Genomic DNA, 15,148 nt, shown 5'->3' with positions numbered 1-15,148 from the left:
ATTTATTTTTATATGCTCAACAAATAACTCATTTATAAGCTCGATAAAACTCATTTTATTAAAAAATAAATAACTCAGTCATACTACTCATTATTTTCTTCGATAGTTCTTATTTAGTTAGAAAATAAATAACGCAATAGCACTATTTTTAATTTGGTCAATGAAGGTTCTATAGATATAAATTAAGAAGATCAATAATTTACTTATTAATATGATCGATAATTACTCAATTATCATCATATGAAACAGATAAGTCAAATTCCAATAGAAATTAAGTTTGAACACAAACACAAAGCTTGATTAGAACTAGAGCTTGGCTCTGGCTCAAATTTTACAAATAAGCTCAAGCTTGAACACAGTCCCAAAAGCTCAATATGAGCTCAGGCTCATTTAAAGCTTGAATTTTATAAACAAACTCAAGTTGGATCATAGTCGTGCTCAACTCGGCCCAATTTGTTTGCAGTCATACTAGGAATCAAGCAAGTCGGGTTGATAACATATCAAAATGGGTTGGATTAACCTATTTTTAAAAAAAAAGTTTAGGATGCAATTGTGAGGATTTGTATTCAAGCTTAAGTGGTCAACTTGACTTTAATATGTAGGATCTCTCAATTCATAGTCAGTTGGTCAGACAACGATCGTCACAACATGGTGATAAAATAAAAATATGTGCCAATTCATGTCAATATAGGACTGTCCTGATTTTGCTCATCTTATGCATTCAGGTTTGATTTCATACCATAATTAATTTATTTCAATAATTTTTTTGGTTCTCAATATTATTTTAAGAATTTTAAAGTCAATTTTAGTATTTTTAAAATCCAATAATATTAATTTTAGATAAAACTTCAATCATTATTGAAGAGATTTTACTTAGTTCACAACTCTGAAAAGAAATCCACTTTGGCATCGAGGGAGTCATCATGTCTTATAACTTTTTTTGATAATTTAATTTTACATCGCAATATTTTTTTGAAGAAGCTAAATGAATCTTTTCAGCCAACGAAAACCTTGATGTCCAAAATATGAGGCAATAATGCACCACACAATTCACTAGATCAAACATAAATCCCAATGCATTTCTTAAATTAAAATGTTTCAAAATTAAATTTAGGATCATTTAAAGTCTTGTTTGAATAAACTTATGTTTGAACTAAATGTCTCAATGAGATAAATCTAAGAGCACAAGAAGTGAGCTGATCTAAGCCTAAATAAGCTTAAATATGCGAGTGAAGTATGATTTTCAACTTAAAAACAAAAACTAAGAAGTTTATAATAAGTAAATAAAACAATTATCCTCATGATAATGGAGCAATTTTTTTAAAAATGTGAGCATACATTAAATTTTCATTATTAAAAACAAGAAATAATAAGAATTTATTAAGATGTATTTATTACATATGGAAATTCCCATACTTCTCTTAAAATTGCCCTTATATTAACTAATATATTTGATGTTGAGCTTAATATTCATTTTTAGAAGATTTATTTAAGCTATTTATTTTAAGACTCCACATATAAATAAGGAAAATAAGAGGGATTTACACACATAGCACTCAAAAGTCTCCTATTTATATATTTAGCACACAAACTTCACTATTTAATAAATATAACACTTATTTAATTTCCCTTCACAAATTTGCTTTTGGAAGAAAAGAGAGATAGATAAGTTGGGTTAGAGAGAGAAAGAGAGAAGAAGACGTGTTGGCTAGATGAAGAAAAGGAAGACAAGCGAGAGAGGCATGAAGGGGAAGAAAAAAGAAGAATAATGGTCAAGGGAAAAAAAATAGAGAGGAAAGGTGCCGAATAGAAGAAAAAAATAAAAGGATAGAGAAATGCATGTAGGGGAAGAAGAAAGACGGAAAGGAAAGAGAGGAAAGGAATAAGAAAGAGGAAGTAAAAGAGAAGAGGAAGTTTCATGGTAAATGTGTCTGTTTCCTTAAATCTATGTTGTGAATTTCTATGTGCAAGTAAAAACTATGTTGATACATCAAACTCACATAATGTTTAAACAATAGTATGACCACTACTAATTGTTAAATGAAATTGAAAATTCACAAACAACATTGAACAAGTGTATCATTTTAAACCTAAGTCTAACATTGATTTTATTCAATTTAGAGATCCATGAGAATTAGAGAGTTTAGCCTAGCATGGGTATACAGGAAAATAACACAAATATATATGTTACATGATACAAAAATGTGTTTATAAAGTGTAAATCAAGAATAGAATTTAAATTAAATGATAAAACCTGATGGTTGCATATGTGTCCAACCATTGGATTCTTTTCCTTGCTTCAACAACACAAGCAATGGCAACCTAAAAGTCTCATACAAAGGGTTCCTTACACTAAAGACTCGTTCACACTGAAAAACTCTTGCAAAATCATTCTCTAGGCTCTCCAACACTCCCTTTTAATAGTACACACACATATGACCCCTTCCAAAATTTTCAAATGATGTCATCAATAACTATCATGTCAGGTTCAAATTTGATGATGTGACACTGGGTGGCGGCGTGCGGCTCTAGGTTCCTGCCACTGCAGCTTGATCTTCTCTACATTTAGATTCATAAGGATGGTTGTTCATAATAGTGCAAAACTAAATGTGGTAGTGCTATGGCATTGGATATGTCTAATCCACTTGGTTTGACATGGCTTAGTACGACAACACAGTGTTGACTTTGAGCGGAAGCACTGGCACCCAACGCCTAAAAAATTGAGCCCTCGAGAAGATTTTCACCTTGGGATTATGGCCTTGACACTGCGATGCTAAATTAAACTTCACCAAATTTTCATGATTTTACCCTTAGGAGGAAATCTATTATGCAAAAATCAAAGAAAACATTAAATAAAAGCACTTATTTTTCATGATTTTCCTTATGTTTTTCTCACTTAACAAATGTTGAGATAGAGGGTTAAAAAGTTTAGTGTTATGCAAATAATTAATAAAGGTAAGGTGCTCAATATGTAACCATGAGAATTTTGAGTTTTATGCATGTAAACCACCTCAGGGTGTATTTGGAGGGTTTTTCGCCTGCTTTTCAGTTTGAAAACTTAGGGTTTAAGGTTCAGAATGTGGCTTCAGAATGGCGAAATTGGGAACACGTCCTTAACCTTCTGGTCAATAGTTATTATTTCATTTAGGGTACCAAAATATCAATGTATCCCTCTATAATTAGGGAAATGACTCGAGGAGTCCCCCATAATACCCATAATACCTATAATACCAATAACTCAAGTATCAATGTATCCCATATTATTTCGTTCAGGGTACCAAAGAAATCAATATATCATTTTGTACATTTAATGAACTTTAAATTTTATTTATAGTACAAAAACAAAAATATAATAAAAAATTAAATGGGAAACTAGATGAGTGATATTAACATCAAAATTTACTTTTTATTAACATTAATGATACAACAAGTAAACATGCTAGATGAATACATTAAAAATCTAATCCTATTTTAAATTGCTATTTCATAGTAAACTATTAAATAAATAGCATTTTAAATAAAATATTAATAATCTATTTCTATTATTTATCAGATATCAAAAACATTAGCAATTTTAACAAAAACTTATAAACATATTTATTATTATAAAAAAAAAAATTTATTTAAATTATGAACATCCTACATACAATAAACTCAACTTTATAGCTCAAAATTGTTAAACAAAATTAACAAATAGCAAAGATTAATATTTTTAAACTAAACTAGTATTCAAGCTTAACTAGAGCTCAATAACAAAATAAATGAACAGATTATGACCACAACACTAAATTCAGCCTTAATCTGCAAACCTATCTACATCCAATCAGCAGCAACAAAAAGGCGATCACTTTTAACTGAAAAAAACAGATCTGGGGGCAAAAGTAGATTACAAATTACTAACTTTCAATTTTAGTTAGCTATCACCAGAGCCAAATTCAAAGGACATATCAGAGTCATCTTCAATCAGGCAGCGCCTTATGGAATGAGGGCTGAGGCTTTTCGCTTTGGTTGAACGATGATGAGGGCTCTCCTTCCCATTCAATGGCGGCAGGTCTGAGCTCATGCTCTTCCTCTTCTTCAATGGCGGAGCGCTTTTAGAGGCGAGAGGCTGCTTGCTTCCAGGTTCAGGCAAACCTTGAAGGCAAGCCAAAAGACCTAATCTCCTTGAAGTCGGCATGCCTTTCATTATTCTTGTAAGAGATCGGTCAGTATTAATCACAGTATTCAGCTTAGACTGATTGCTGCTGGCTTTCAAACTCCCATGGTTTAGCGAGGTTATGCGGTTCTCCTTATCATCTTCTGAAATTTAATCAAGATGGAGAAGGTTAAACAAACAGAATTTAAAGCAACATTATATGGCAATTTGTATGGTGTTAGATATGTAAAGAGATAGGAATTGGGTGGTGTGTACGTAAATGCCCCAATGTGTAGGAAGAATTACATATGTTCCACTAAATTCATATGTATTTATGTATTTAAGAATACAATTCATTTTTTATCAATGCATTTAAAAGTTGAATAATGATATTGTTGATGTGAAATGAAAGATTTGGGCCTTGCAAATGTTAGAAAAAAACCAACTTTACGTGTTAGGTATGTAAATACATAAGAATTGTTTGGCATGCATGTAAATTTCCAAAAAAAACGTATATCCAGATTCCTAAACTATGAACTTGGATGATGAAAACCTACCCAAGGGTTCTGGCTTGAACACAAGACTGAGAAGTTGATCAGAGGCAGGTTGATTGGTAGTCTGAGTCACAGAACTACTAGGCAGAGAACTCGAGTCGCCATTTTTATTTCCTGAGTTGTTGGGCAGCCTCTGAGTTGCAGGATTGTCAGCTTGTGGCTCATCGATTGGAAAACCTGAAGAACTACTTGCATGGGGGCTGCAAACTTCATCTTTTTCGAGCATTTCTCGTGCAGCTTCCCTTGAGATGCTGCTACTTGTCTCTCTTGCAGAAGAAGTTTCATCATTATCCTCATGATCGAGCACGGACAACGGAGAGCCTTTCATATCCATGCCTGACCGACAAATCTTCTGAGACTCGACAAAACTTTTAAACCAGGGAGACGAGCCCTTCTTTATATAGAAGAGTATATAAGCTTCTTCCTCTAGAACTTGACTTTCTGATATGACATCCAACTGAATGTACATCAAAAGAACATAAACAGAATGTAATAAAGATCATGAATGAAAACATTGAAAGCACAAAGTTTAATTATTTCTTACCATTGAGTCGTTCATTTGATACCAAGTGGTAGGTGATGTGCGAATATTGGAGTAGTAATGCCCGTAATAACAGGAACCACTATGTACCACAATGCCATATAGCTCATATAATAATTGCTCCTGCAATTGAAGTATATTATATCAGTATTTTTTTTTTCTTGTTCTTTCTAAACATATCACAATTCTTATGTATTTACATATCTTTTCATGCATGGGTAAGATGGCATGAATGTAAAAATTGAAGTTTAGGTGTTTGGTATGTAAATACATTAAGAATTGAGTGATGTGCATGTATGAAAATCTTCCAAAAAAAAAAAAAGTTTACATTTTCTCGAGGAGAGCTTAGAAAAGGCATCAGATCTAACTCCAACGGATACTCCACGAATTCGCAGATTTTGCGAACCGAAGATTCAGTATTCATAAATCTCTTGAGATGCAGAGCAATGACATTTGGAGGTTGCTCAATTTTGAGCTGTTTCTCCATGGAAACTTGAGCCTTGCAACCTTCGCAGGTAATCTTAATAACAGGATCATCGATCATTTCTGCTTTGGTGAAAGATAGCAGAGCATCGGTGAGATTATCTACATCATCTATCTCTAGGCTGAGATCAACAATAGGTTCGTATGTATCAGAACAATGACCGCAGTCAAGGCACCGCAACTGAAACCAATCAGGAGCAAAAAATTCAGCAAAACAATCAATTGAAAACGGAGAAAAAGAAGAACAGATTATGATCAAAGGGAGTATATAATCTACTATACCTGGCTTCTGAGAAGACCTCTGAATACTTGATTGACAGGACTTTCTTTGCTCGATGATGGAGGATAGTCTTTGTGGATGGGTTTCAGATAGCTTGTGTGAATACTATCCAAAAAACAAGAGAGAAACTCATGAGCATCCTGCTGTTCCCCAAGCTGGAAATAAGATGAGATTTCTGATGGTTTATTGGGTCAAGAAATTGCATTTAGTAACCACTGATGCATCGAGCAGCATAAAAGGTCAATGTTCAAAAAACAGTTTTTTTTTAAAACAATACACCATTGTCCGGTTATGGCATTTAAAGAAAAAAAAATACTGGAATGAAATAGAGATGCTTAACTTCCAAACAATTTTCTCACTTTACAAAAAAGGGAAAATTTACAAAACAATGATTAGTGTTTATAGATGGAGCTATTGCTTTCTCATAGCTCATCATGCCACTGAGAACTTCTGAATCAGTCAACCACCTAGAATATCATGCTAATGAGGTGCAAAGCTAAAAAGCAGTCAATTTTACAAAAACTAAAAGGATAAAGATGTAATTCTTATAGCACTTGCATCGAAAATAATAGCAGCAGCATAAAAAGTTACATTTAAATAAACGGATTTACAAGCAAAACGGTAAAATCTGAAAACAATTATATATTTAACGCGTAAATTATCATATTTACTTATCTGACATTGAAATATTTTGTTAACAGAATAAAAATATCACTTTAGCAAAATCCAATTAAGTAAACTAACTCCAACAACTGCTCCCCACGTCTAACAGGGAGAGAAGGCGGTTGCTATAAACATGAGTAAGAACACTCTGCTATGAGATTTTGGAAGAGTGTTAATTTTTTTGTGTTAAAATAATTAGGTTTTATAAAGTAATTAGGATAATTTAGGTTATGTGATTCATAATGTGAACTGTGAATAGTATAAACACGGAATTCAGCAAAACAAGTGCACAAAAATTCATATTCAAGCATGCTATAACATAAATGAAATGTTTTATAAAGGATACTGCTTAAATTATACGCAAAACTTCTGGGAGTGACAACAAATCCTGATTTCGTTATGCTTTGATTAACATGCACCCGCAATGCACAAAAAGAACAAAAATCTCCATCTTTATCTGCGAGTTCAAACCAAAAAATAAACTATAAAAACAGAAAATTCCACAATAGTTAGCAGTAAACCCTAAAAAAAGGTAGAAATCAAGAAGTATCAAACCAGAACATGCGGGGCTGTGACTGTTGTCTCGCAACTTCTCAACCAGCGGAACTGTATGTGTGATGCATTGAAGCACGGCATTCATAAAACAAGTATTCCCCAGATTATTAAGCGCTGCCCCCTGCACAACAGACACGCAGGTACTAAAAAAGTTTTTTTTCCGCAAGATTAGAAGGCATAATCCTCTACCATATGCAGGAGATTAGGGATTCTTACAACTATATGTTGTGGAAATCTCGAGGCGGCAGGAGAAATAGTAGCGTTCTGCAAATTTTCCGTTTCCGGCCCCTGCAAAAACGAAGATACGAAAAAACATAAAAGATCAAAAATCTAGAACCGCAATAAATTTTCCAAGAAACCTGCACAATAGCCTCACAAAAACGCATACGATTTGCCGATAAGGCAGGGCGAGGATCGGGGCTTCCATGCTTGGCTGGGGTTCCGCCGATCCTCCGTATCTGAGATTGGTTGACGATAACGAGAGATAATTCGGAGAACGGCGGGTGTGGAAACGTGGAGTGGGAGATCGAACGACTAGGGTTCCGGTTTCGCCGACAGCATGAAATTTAGAAGGAGGCAGAATTCGCGGGTTTTTGAAAGAGATGACGCGCCATTGGGATTTATTTCGGAGCCAAAGTGGTCGCCTTCTTCGATCCCGCGGTTTCCAAATTTCGGACTTTTTTAAAAATTCAGATTTTCTAAAAAATTTTAGGGGGGGTTTGTAAAATCCGGTCAACCATGTTGAACCCTGGGCCGGTAAATTTTTCTAAATCAAATTTGTTGAACGAGAATGTTTCTTCAAACGAAATGTAAATCTTAAACTTTTATGAAGCGATCCTCCTCTCCTTCTTAATATAAACCCTACTTTTTAAAGACAGTGTTTGTTACATTTATGTTAATAAGTTGTTTGATGGATACGAGCTCACGACTAATTCAACAGATTTAAGGAAGAAGACTTCTCTTATCTCACAAGAGGGGGAGGTGACCGCTAAACTTTAAGAAGAGATTTAACTTGATTTAACTTAAATCATAACAAACATCTTTTTGGATTTGACACATCTTGGGGATGTTTGGTACGCTATTATTAATGAGATTTACGTGATGGATTAACGTAAATCCAACCAAATGTCATTTCTACATTTCATAAATTTGGCGTCAAGTTGAATCTTGTTTGTTTTTATTTTGGTTATTTCGTGACTTAAATCTGAATTTATTAAATCCAACTATTATATAAATTCAAAGGATTTAGCTTAAAAAGAAACAAAATGCAAAGATAAAGTCTTGCGTGCAACCAAACATCGCCCCCCGAACTTCATAAACCCGAATTCAAATAATTTACTAAATCATATTTAACTTAAATCTTTTGTGCAGCCAAACAGCTCCTTAGTAAAAACATATTTACACATCTAATACCCAATGTCTAAACGTCAGTTTTTATATTTTAATCACTCAAAATTTGCACATCATATCAAAAATATCACCATTTTAACTTCTAAGAAATGAAAGGTACCTTTTGCATGCATTTGCAAAGGGGTGTATATGTAAAAATTGAAGTTTAGATGTTAGATATGTAAATATAATGCAATTGCATGGTATCTATGTAATTCTTCCGCATGTAAATGCCATAAGATTAGATAATCCTAAATTAAGTTTTCCGTAGATTTCTTTAATTAGTTAAACATTGCTTTTTAATTAGTGAAGAACAGCTAAAATAGGAGACAAAAGTCCGGGAATCCACGAGAGGGGTTAGTTACACGAATTTTAAGGGCCACGTGGCAAGATTCTATTTAATACTTGAAAATGTTTGTTAAATTGTCAGATTCTGTATTATTCAACTCATTAATTACAAATTTGAAAATGTTTGTTAATTACAAGTTATTTCTTAACGGATAATTACTTAATTTAATGGCTCTGATTGACGCTAAAGCAGGCGGGTTCAAGATTACAAGCAATTCAAGCTAGCCCCACATTCAATCACTTATGGGGCATAATTCAAGTATGTATTATAAGGATAATTTTTAAGAAGGGAAATTTTATAAATTTAATTATTAAGGGAGTATTTTTACAAAAAAATTAAAATTAAAAGGTGTTTGTCGCTTACCCCAGGAGTCTGACCCAGCCAGCCTGACGGGCATGGCCGCATGGGCGAAGTAGTCAGCAAGGGGCCATTGAAAGCTCGTGCCCCCAATAGCTTCTCACTAGGGGAGTAAACGAGCTGACCACGAGCAAACTGAGATTCTGCTCATATTCGACTTGTCTGTATTAATGTTTGTTTGAAATCAACTCGTCTTTGAATTAGTCTCGTAATGAGTGCGTTCGTGTTTGGCTTAATATTGCTTGAAAGATGTAAGAAAATTTTTCTAACAGATGTGGGACTAAATCCTTTGGGCTGTTCTTATGTCGCATTCTCGCGTGACTCTTTTTCTCTCTTACTTCTAACACCTGGACAAATATAAACATGTTCGAGCGTTGGCTCCTTTTCCTTCTTTTTTTTTTTTTAATTTGCAAATACATACAACCAATCAATGGCTAGGTATTTACACAACTAACACCCAATTTTTATATCTTTTACGTTTATACCACCACTCAAGCATGTTTATGTTTGTGGAGGTGTTAGAAATATAAGTACATAAAAATTTGTTGGTTTGTCTGAGAGACAAGCCCGATGAATTGATCGTGAATGAAAGGGAAACAATAGAGATAGAATAGTAATGAACAATAAATTTGTGTAACCTTTACTTTATGAAAAGAACTCCCTATTTATAGGTAAGGGTTTGACAAATTTACACTCTGTATCCCTATTAACGTTGGGACGGTATGGGTATTTTAGATAGTGTATATTAATAAGGACAGGAGCTTGCAACTTGTGATAGCAGTCAGTTGGGTGCCTGACCCGGGCAAGCATTGTCGGTGGACAGGTTGACAAATACGAGCGGATCGCTTCATCCGTCTTATCTGTTTTGGAAAGTTCTGAGATAGAAGTCATGTGAAAAATTTGATCAGAATACCATTTGTATAAATTGTTGATTGTCGCTGGTTTTGGGTGCTAGATTTCATCGGGCAGGTATGTGTTGGGCAAATAAGTGCGGGCTCTCGAGTTACTCCTAATGGGCCCTAGCCTGTCACGTTGTATTATATGTCAACCGTTGGATTTTTTTTTAGATTCGTACTGACATATTTTTATGAACATATTAAGTTTATCGATTCTCTTACTCATTGATAGTGACATGTGTGATAAGAATCATAAAATCTTAAATTTCTAAAAGTTAATTGTGCTCATGATTATTAATTGCTCAATAATTGAGCTCCTTTTGAATTTTGTGTCAATATCTCTATAACTTAGGAGAAAGTAAAGGAAAAAACTTATCCTACCTTTGTATTTATTCTCACAAGAGTCATTTGATTTTCATTTCTTTTTATGACCAGCGATCAACCTCACAAATCAGTCAAATATGGCGAGGACGCTAAGCGGAAGGTCTTTCAAGCTTTGAAATGGAGCATCTTGCTTCATTCCAAGGTCGAGTAGTGCAAAAAGTTACATGTGAAAAGAACAAAACTTTCCAACCCACACGATCAGGTAGGGTTGTCTGATTCACTCTTGGATCATCATGACAAAAGGGGATAGACGATGGAGAGCGATCTTCAAGTGTAAGAGCGTTAGACGATGGACATAGTCCATGCAGAGGAAAGGCCGCCCAACTCGTCAGCTTTTGATCAGGGTTCGCCTCCACGATAAAAGGGTCGAGGTTAGCATCTACTATGGGGTTAGTGTTGTGGGAAGAAACTGAGTCAACTATCCAAGTGTCCACTCCCAATCTTCCTACGGCCAATGTGCATGGGATCAGTAATCCTCTCCTTGCGGCATAAAAGAGGATTGGTGAGGAAGGTTGTTCCTTCACCAAGTCGGATTTGGACAGGATGATGGTTATTGCTTAAGTAAGTTTGTTACAACTTCTTTTTATATATCCTTAAACCATGTGCCTCATCGCCTTTCTCATTGTGGCGGGTCCACCTTACAATGACGTGAATGTTACCTCGTATCCTATGGAGCGTCTCGTTGATCAGGCGAGGGCTGCTATTGATTGTGGAACTGTTGAGGGCGTCAGACACTCAGATGATCCATTAAGGAGCAATTTAGTCCACCTGGTGGAGGTTCAGACTGATATAACTGGCGTGCCATGACTGTCTGGTTCAATGGAGCATTAGTTCCATGAGGCAGGGGAGTCCTTGGTTCGATAAGCCAATCTTCCTCACCCTTACAAGGAGCGTCAATTAATTGAACAAACAAAGATGTCGAAGAGGTTGAGGCTGGAAAGGTTGGAGGAAGAGGTAGCCACCATCCGTGCTCAGCGAAGCTGTCCTTCAAGAGAAAGTCTCACCCCTTCAGATAGAGATGTCGGCGGTCTAGGAGGTGTTCTCAATCTATCTGGTTAAATCTGAAATAGATAGAGTAGATGCGTTTAGATTACAGGGTGAGTTAGTGTGAAAGCAGCTATCTCAGCTTGGTTATGTACTAGCCAAGGCAGCGACCGATAATTTCACCGGGTATTTCCTATAAGGTTAATGAATTATAGACGGCAGCAACAATGTAAAAATTTTGTCAAATGAAATAAAATATTAACTTTTTATATCTTATTATGTGTTTTTTACATGACTCCCTTTACGTGGTTTTATGTGGTGAATGATGTTGGTATCCCCACATAGTTTAAGCTTCTCCTAGGTGCTATAAATAAAGTTAGAGTTAAAAAGTCTCGCGATATCATTTATACTTTTCCCTTGTCTTATCTTATCTAACTATCATGGCTCCCAAGTATTCCTCTAAAATTTTTTGTGTTAACGCTACTGCAGAGAGGTTTATTGTGTCTGCAAGTCAAGTGAAGCGTGTCCAGAGGTCATAAGTATTCAAAAACAGTTTTTATACGGGCAGCGGAATGGTCAGGAGAGTGACACACAATTGCGGGGAATATTTGGTTTTTTTTACTTGGGTCGTTTTTAACCATTGTGGCGTCATCCTCACATGGAGTGACTTTGAATTGCATTGTTATTCTGATGATGTTCATTGTCTTCCTCCAGCGGCTGTACATCCCATGGTTGCTCATACTCTTATCTTATTTGTTCGGCTTATAGGTTGACAAAGATGGTATAAGGTCTTCGCATCCGACCCTAGATTCTAGCTCATTGCGGTTGAGAGAGAAGTGAAAGACAGACAGTCAAAATTCCTTATCGCTTCCAATAGAAAAAGAAAGGGGATCACAGTTTGCCTGGTAATGCATGAGGTGAGGAATCTGGAGACCCTATCGGAGTTTAGGAAGGTCTATGCAGATATGATCGAGGGTAATGAGTTGTCTCTACTCCGGTACTTAGAGGCGGTTGTGGTCAATAGGATCCTGTGTCCTGAGAAGTATGGTGACATGACTGTCTATTTGTGGGATAAATTCAGTGCCACTGAGGATGAGAGGAAGAAAGCTACGGATGCCATGGCGATTTAAAAAAAGCCAATGGCAAACGTTCCTCGGGAGATGACAGATCCTGTTCCTCGGTCGCAGTGGCCTTTGAGTATTTCTGACACTGATAAGAGACTTTCCTCTCTCTCTCTCTCTCTCTCTCTCTCTCTCTCACACACACACACACAGAGTAAAATTTTATTAACTGGCCATCCCTGAGTAGGCATCACAACTTATGGGTTATGCTAAGGTATTTTGCTCAATCAAGTCCCTTAGCCCACAAGGCTCAAGCCCTGAGGGAGGAGCGTCTCTGGTCGGAGGGTCGGAGGGATATAAGTAGCTTGGTGTCCCTTTTTCTTGACCCTCATGAGAGGCCCACAACACTCCAGTCAACTTTTGTCAAGGTGAAAACTGATTCAGAAGACAAGGAGATTCTCGAGGTTGAATCTTGAGAAAAAATTTCTTCTTATTGTAATGGGAAAGAGGTTGATGATGTAAGTGTTTTTAGTTCTTTCTATAACTCGAAGTCGCAAACATGTATATTCATCATCTTAGGATTCCCTTTTCCAACAGGTACTCTTACTAGAATCTCAAGAATAAATTAGATTAAAGGATAAATCAGAAAAGAAGGAATTAAGATAGAGATTGGGCAAACGAATTGAAAAAAAACCTGAGAAGCTTATGTGAAGTAAACCTCATGCGGTAGGTCAAGGGTGTAAATCTAAATAGGATCTGATTGAAATATTTTGAATTAAATACCTACACAGGAATATTAACATAAGCTACCCAAGTAACCAGTGAATTAAAAAAATATTTTGTCATGTCATCAAAACCAACTCCTAAAGGAATGTATCCATCTGGTTAATTACATCTTAAGGAGCACCTAAGAATACTCTCTATTAGAGAAGTTCTGCTTATATTTAGGTGATGGATGATATAGGGTGTCACAAAAGAGGGTTACCTCATAGAAACATCTGGTGGCTTTCAAAGCTCTCGCTAAGCCACATGGTGGAGAATGGATCTCTCACATCCTAAATGAGTACTGACTCATCAGCACACAAGGCTTGTGAAGAAATACGATCGAATTGTAGGATCCACATTATGCTACCAAAGCCAAACTGGACCATAAGGTCCGAAGGTGAATCATTATATCTCAAATGGTCGATGACCTATCCGTAATGAGGGCCTACAAGACAACATTGATGAAGCGTCAAAGGGAGCAACATAACGCAAAGTAGGTGGCAAATGAGAGATGAAACAATCCTAATGGGTAGAGATATCCAGGTTTGTATATCACAGATTAGTCATCTCAAGCTATTAGAACCCCAAGTTTACCTAGTCATGAAGGTGGTTAACCTAACACAGCTGGAGATCCCTCAGTCAGCAATCTGTGAATTGTGTTGTCTAAGGAGACTTCGGTAGCCCTAAGGTCAAGAGAATGAGACTCTAATCCTATGACTCTATGTAGGTAGGAATATCAGAGGTGATACTTATACTCACAAAAGTTGTGAGGATATCACCAAAGTAAAAAAAAAAGAGAAAAGAGGTTCAAATATAAAGCTAAAATGCTCTCAATAAAGGATGTACCCGTCTGGGTCGGAGAAGCCTCTAACACCATAAACACACTAGCCACTCACCTAAGTAAAAATTTTCTCTAGATCGGTCGAGTTGGAGAAACATGATACTTCTCCTTTGACATACAAATATGATGCTATTGTCTAATAAGTCTTAATTGTGAAGGCCCTATTAATATGACTTAGGTGAAGGTCATGCCATGCAACTCATTTAAAATCTAGTTTGAAGGCCATGAAAGAAAGTAAAGATAGATTTTAAAAAATATTGAATCTTTTAATCATAAATTTTAATTAGCCCTAAAATTGTTATTATGATTTTTTGACAAGTTTACAATTTTAAGTCCTAAATAGCCAAAATAATATGCATGATTCCCAGACAAAACTACTAGGTAAAAAGAGTGAAACCAATTTCAAGCATGCAATAGAAAAAGTAAAGGAAATGCTAAACTAAAATATAGAACAGACCGGTGCCACTAGGTCAATGAAATATCCCAGGAAAGCAGGAAAGATGGCCAACCACACATGGTCATAATTCTATAAAGAATATGAATTCAAACTCAAGGTATGAGACTCGAGTCTATTGCTCCAGTTCCCTCGCCACGTGGCTTGATGCATCATGCGCCTCAGAACCCGTGCTCTTATCTTATTTTTTATACAGACTTGATCCCAAGGAATCTATCAAATACATGTTAAATGAGAAAAAAAAACTGACCTGTATGAAAACAACTTTGGCATCAAAGGTTATATACAAGCAACACAAATGAGCCATATTTGATGGGAGCAGCTTAACAGCGCCTGCTGAAGATAATTAGTCATAGTCATTACTTGCTCCTCTTTGTTACGTGTGTGTGTGTGTGTGTGTGTGTGTTTAGGTATGGCTCCCTGTAAGAAGACTGAGCTAATATGACACTGCACATAT

General features: G+C 35.8%; 1 protein-coding gene across 2 annotated transcripts; it reads right to left on the bottom strand.

Annotated features, from left to right (window-relative positions):
- Positions 1–3,781: 3,781 nt before the first annotated feature.
- On the bottom strand, positions 3,782–8,104 carry LOC110025513 (ubiquitin carboxyl-terminal hydrolase 21-like). Of its 2 annotated transcripts, none has more exons than XM_020726043.1 (9): positions 7,588–8,104; positions 7,428–7,499; positions 7,212–7,332; positions 7,003–7,113; positions 5,996–6,168; positions 5,559–5,894; positions 5,234–5,353; positions 4,693–5,146; positions 3,782–4,299 (listed from the first exon to the last, which is right to left on the bottom strand). In XM_020726043.1, exons 1-9 carry the CDS (start codon positions 7,636–7,638, stop codon positions 3,914–3,916), a joined length of 1,824 nt encoding a protein of 607 aa, XP_020581702.1. In that variant the 5' UTR covers positions 7,639–8,104; the 3' UTR covers positions 3,782–3,913. The 2 variants fall into 2 exon arrangements, with proteins under 2 accessions (XP_020581702.1, XP_020581703.1); XM_020726044.1 differs by having other exon boundaries at positions 7,600–8,102.
- Positions 8,105–15,148: the final 7,044 nt, after the last annotated feature.

This window comes from Phalaenopsis equestris, unplaced genomic scaffold (genome assembly GCF_001263595.1).
Source record: "Phalaenopsis equestris unplaced genomic scaffold, ASM126359v1 Scaffold000301, whole genome shotgun sequence".
Classification (NCBI taxonomy): Eukaryota; Viridiplantae; Streptophyta; class Magnoliopsida; order Asparagales; family Orchidaceae; genus Phalaenopsis; species Phalaenopsis equestris.
Note: the sequence above shows the minus strand (reverse complement) of the source record. Positions and strands in the feature narration are given on the sequence as shown.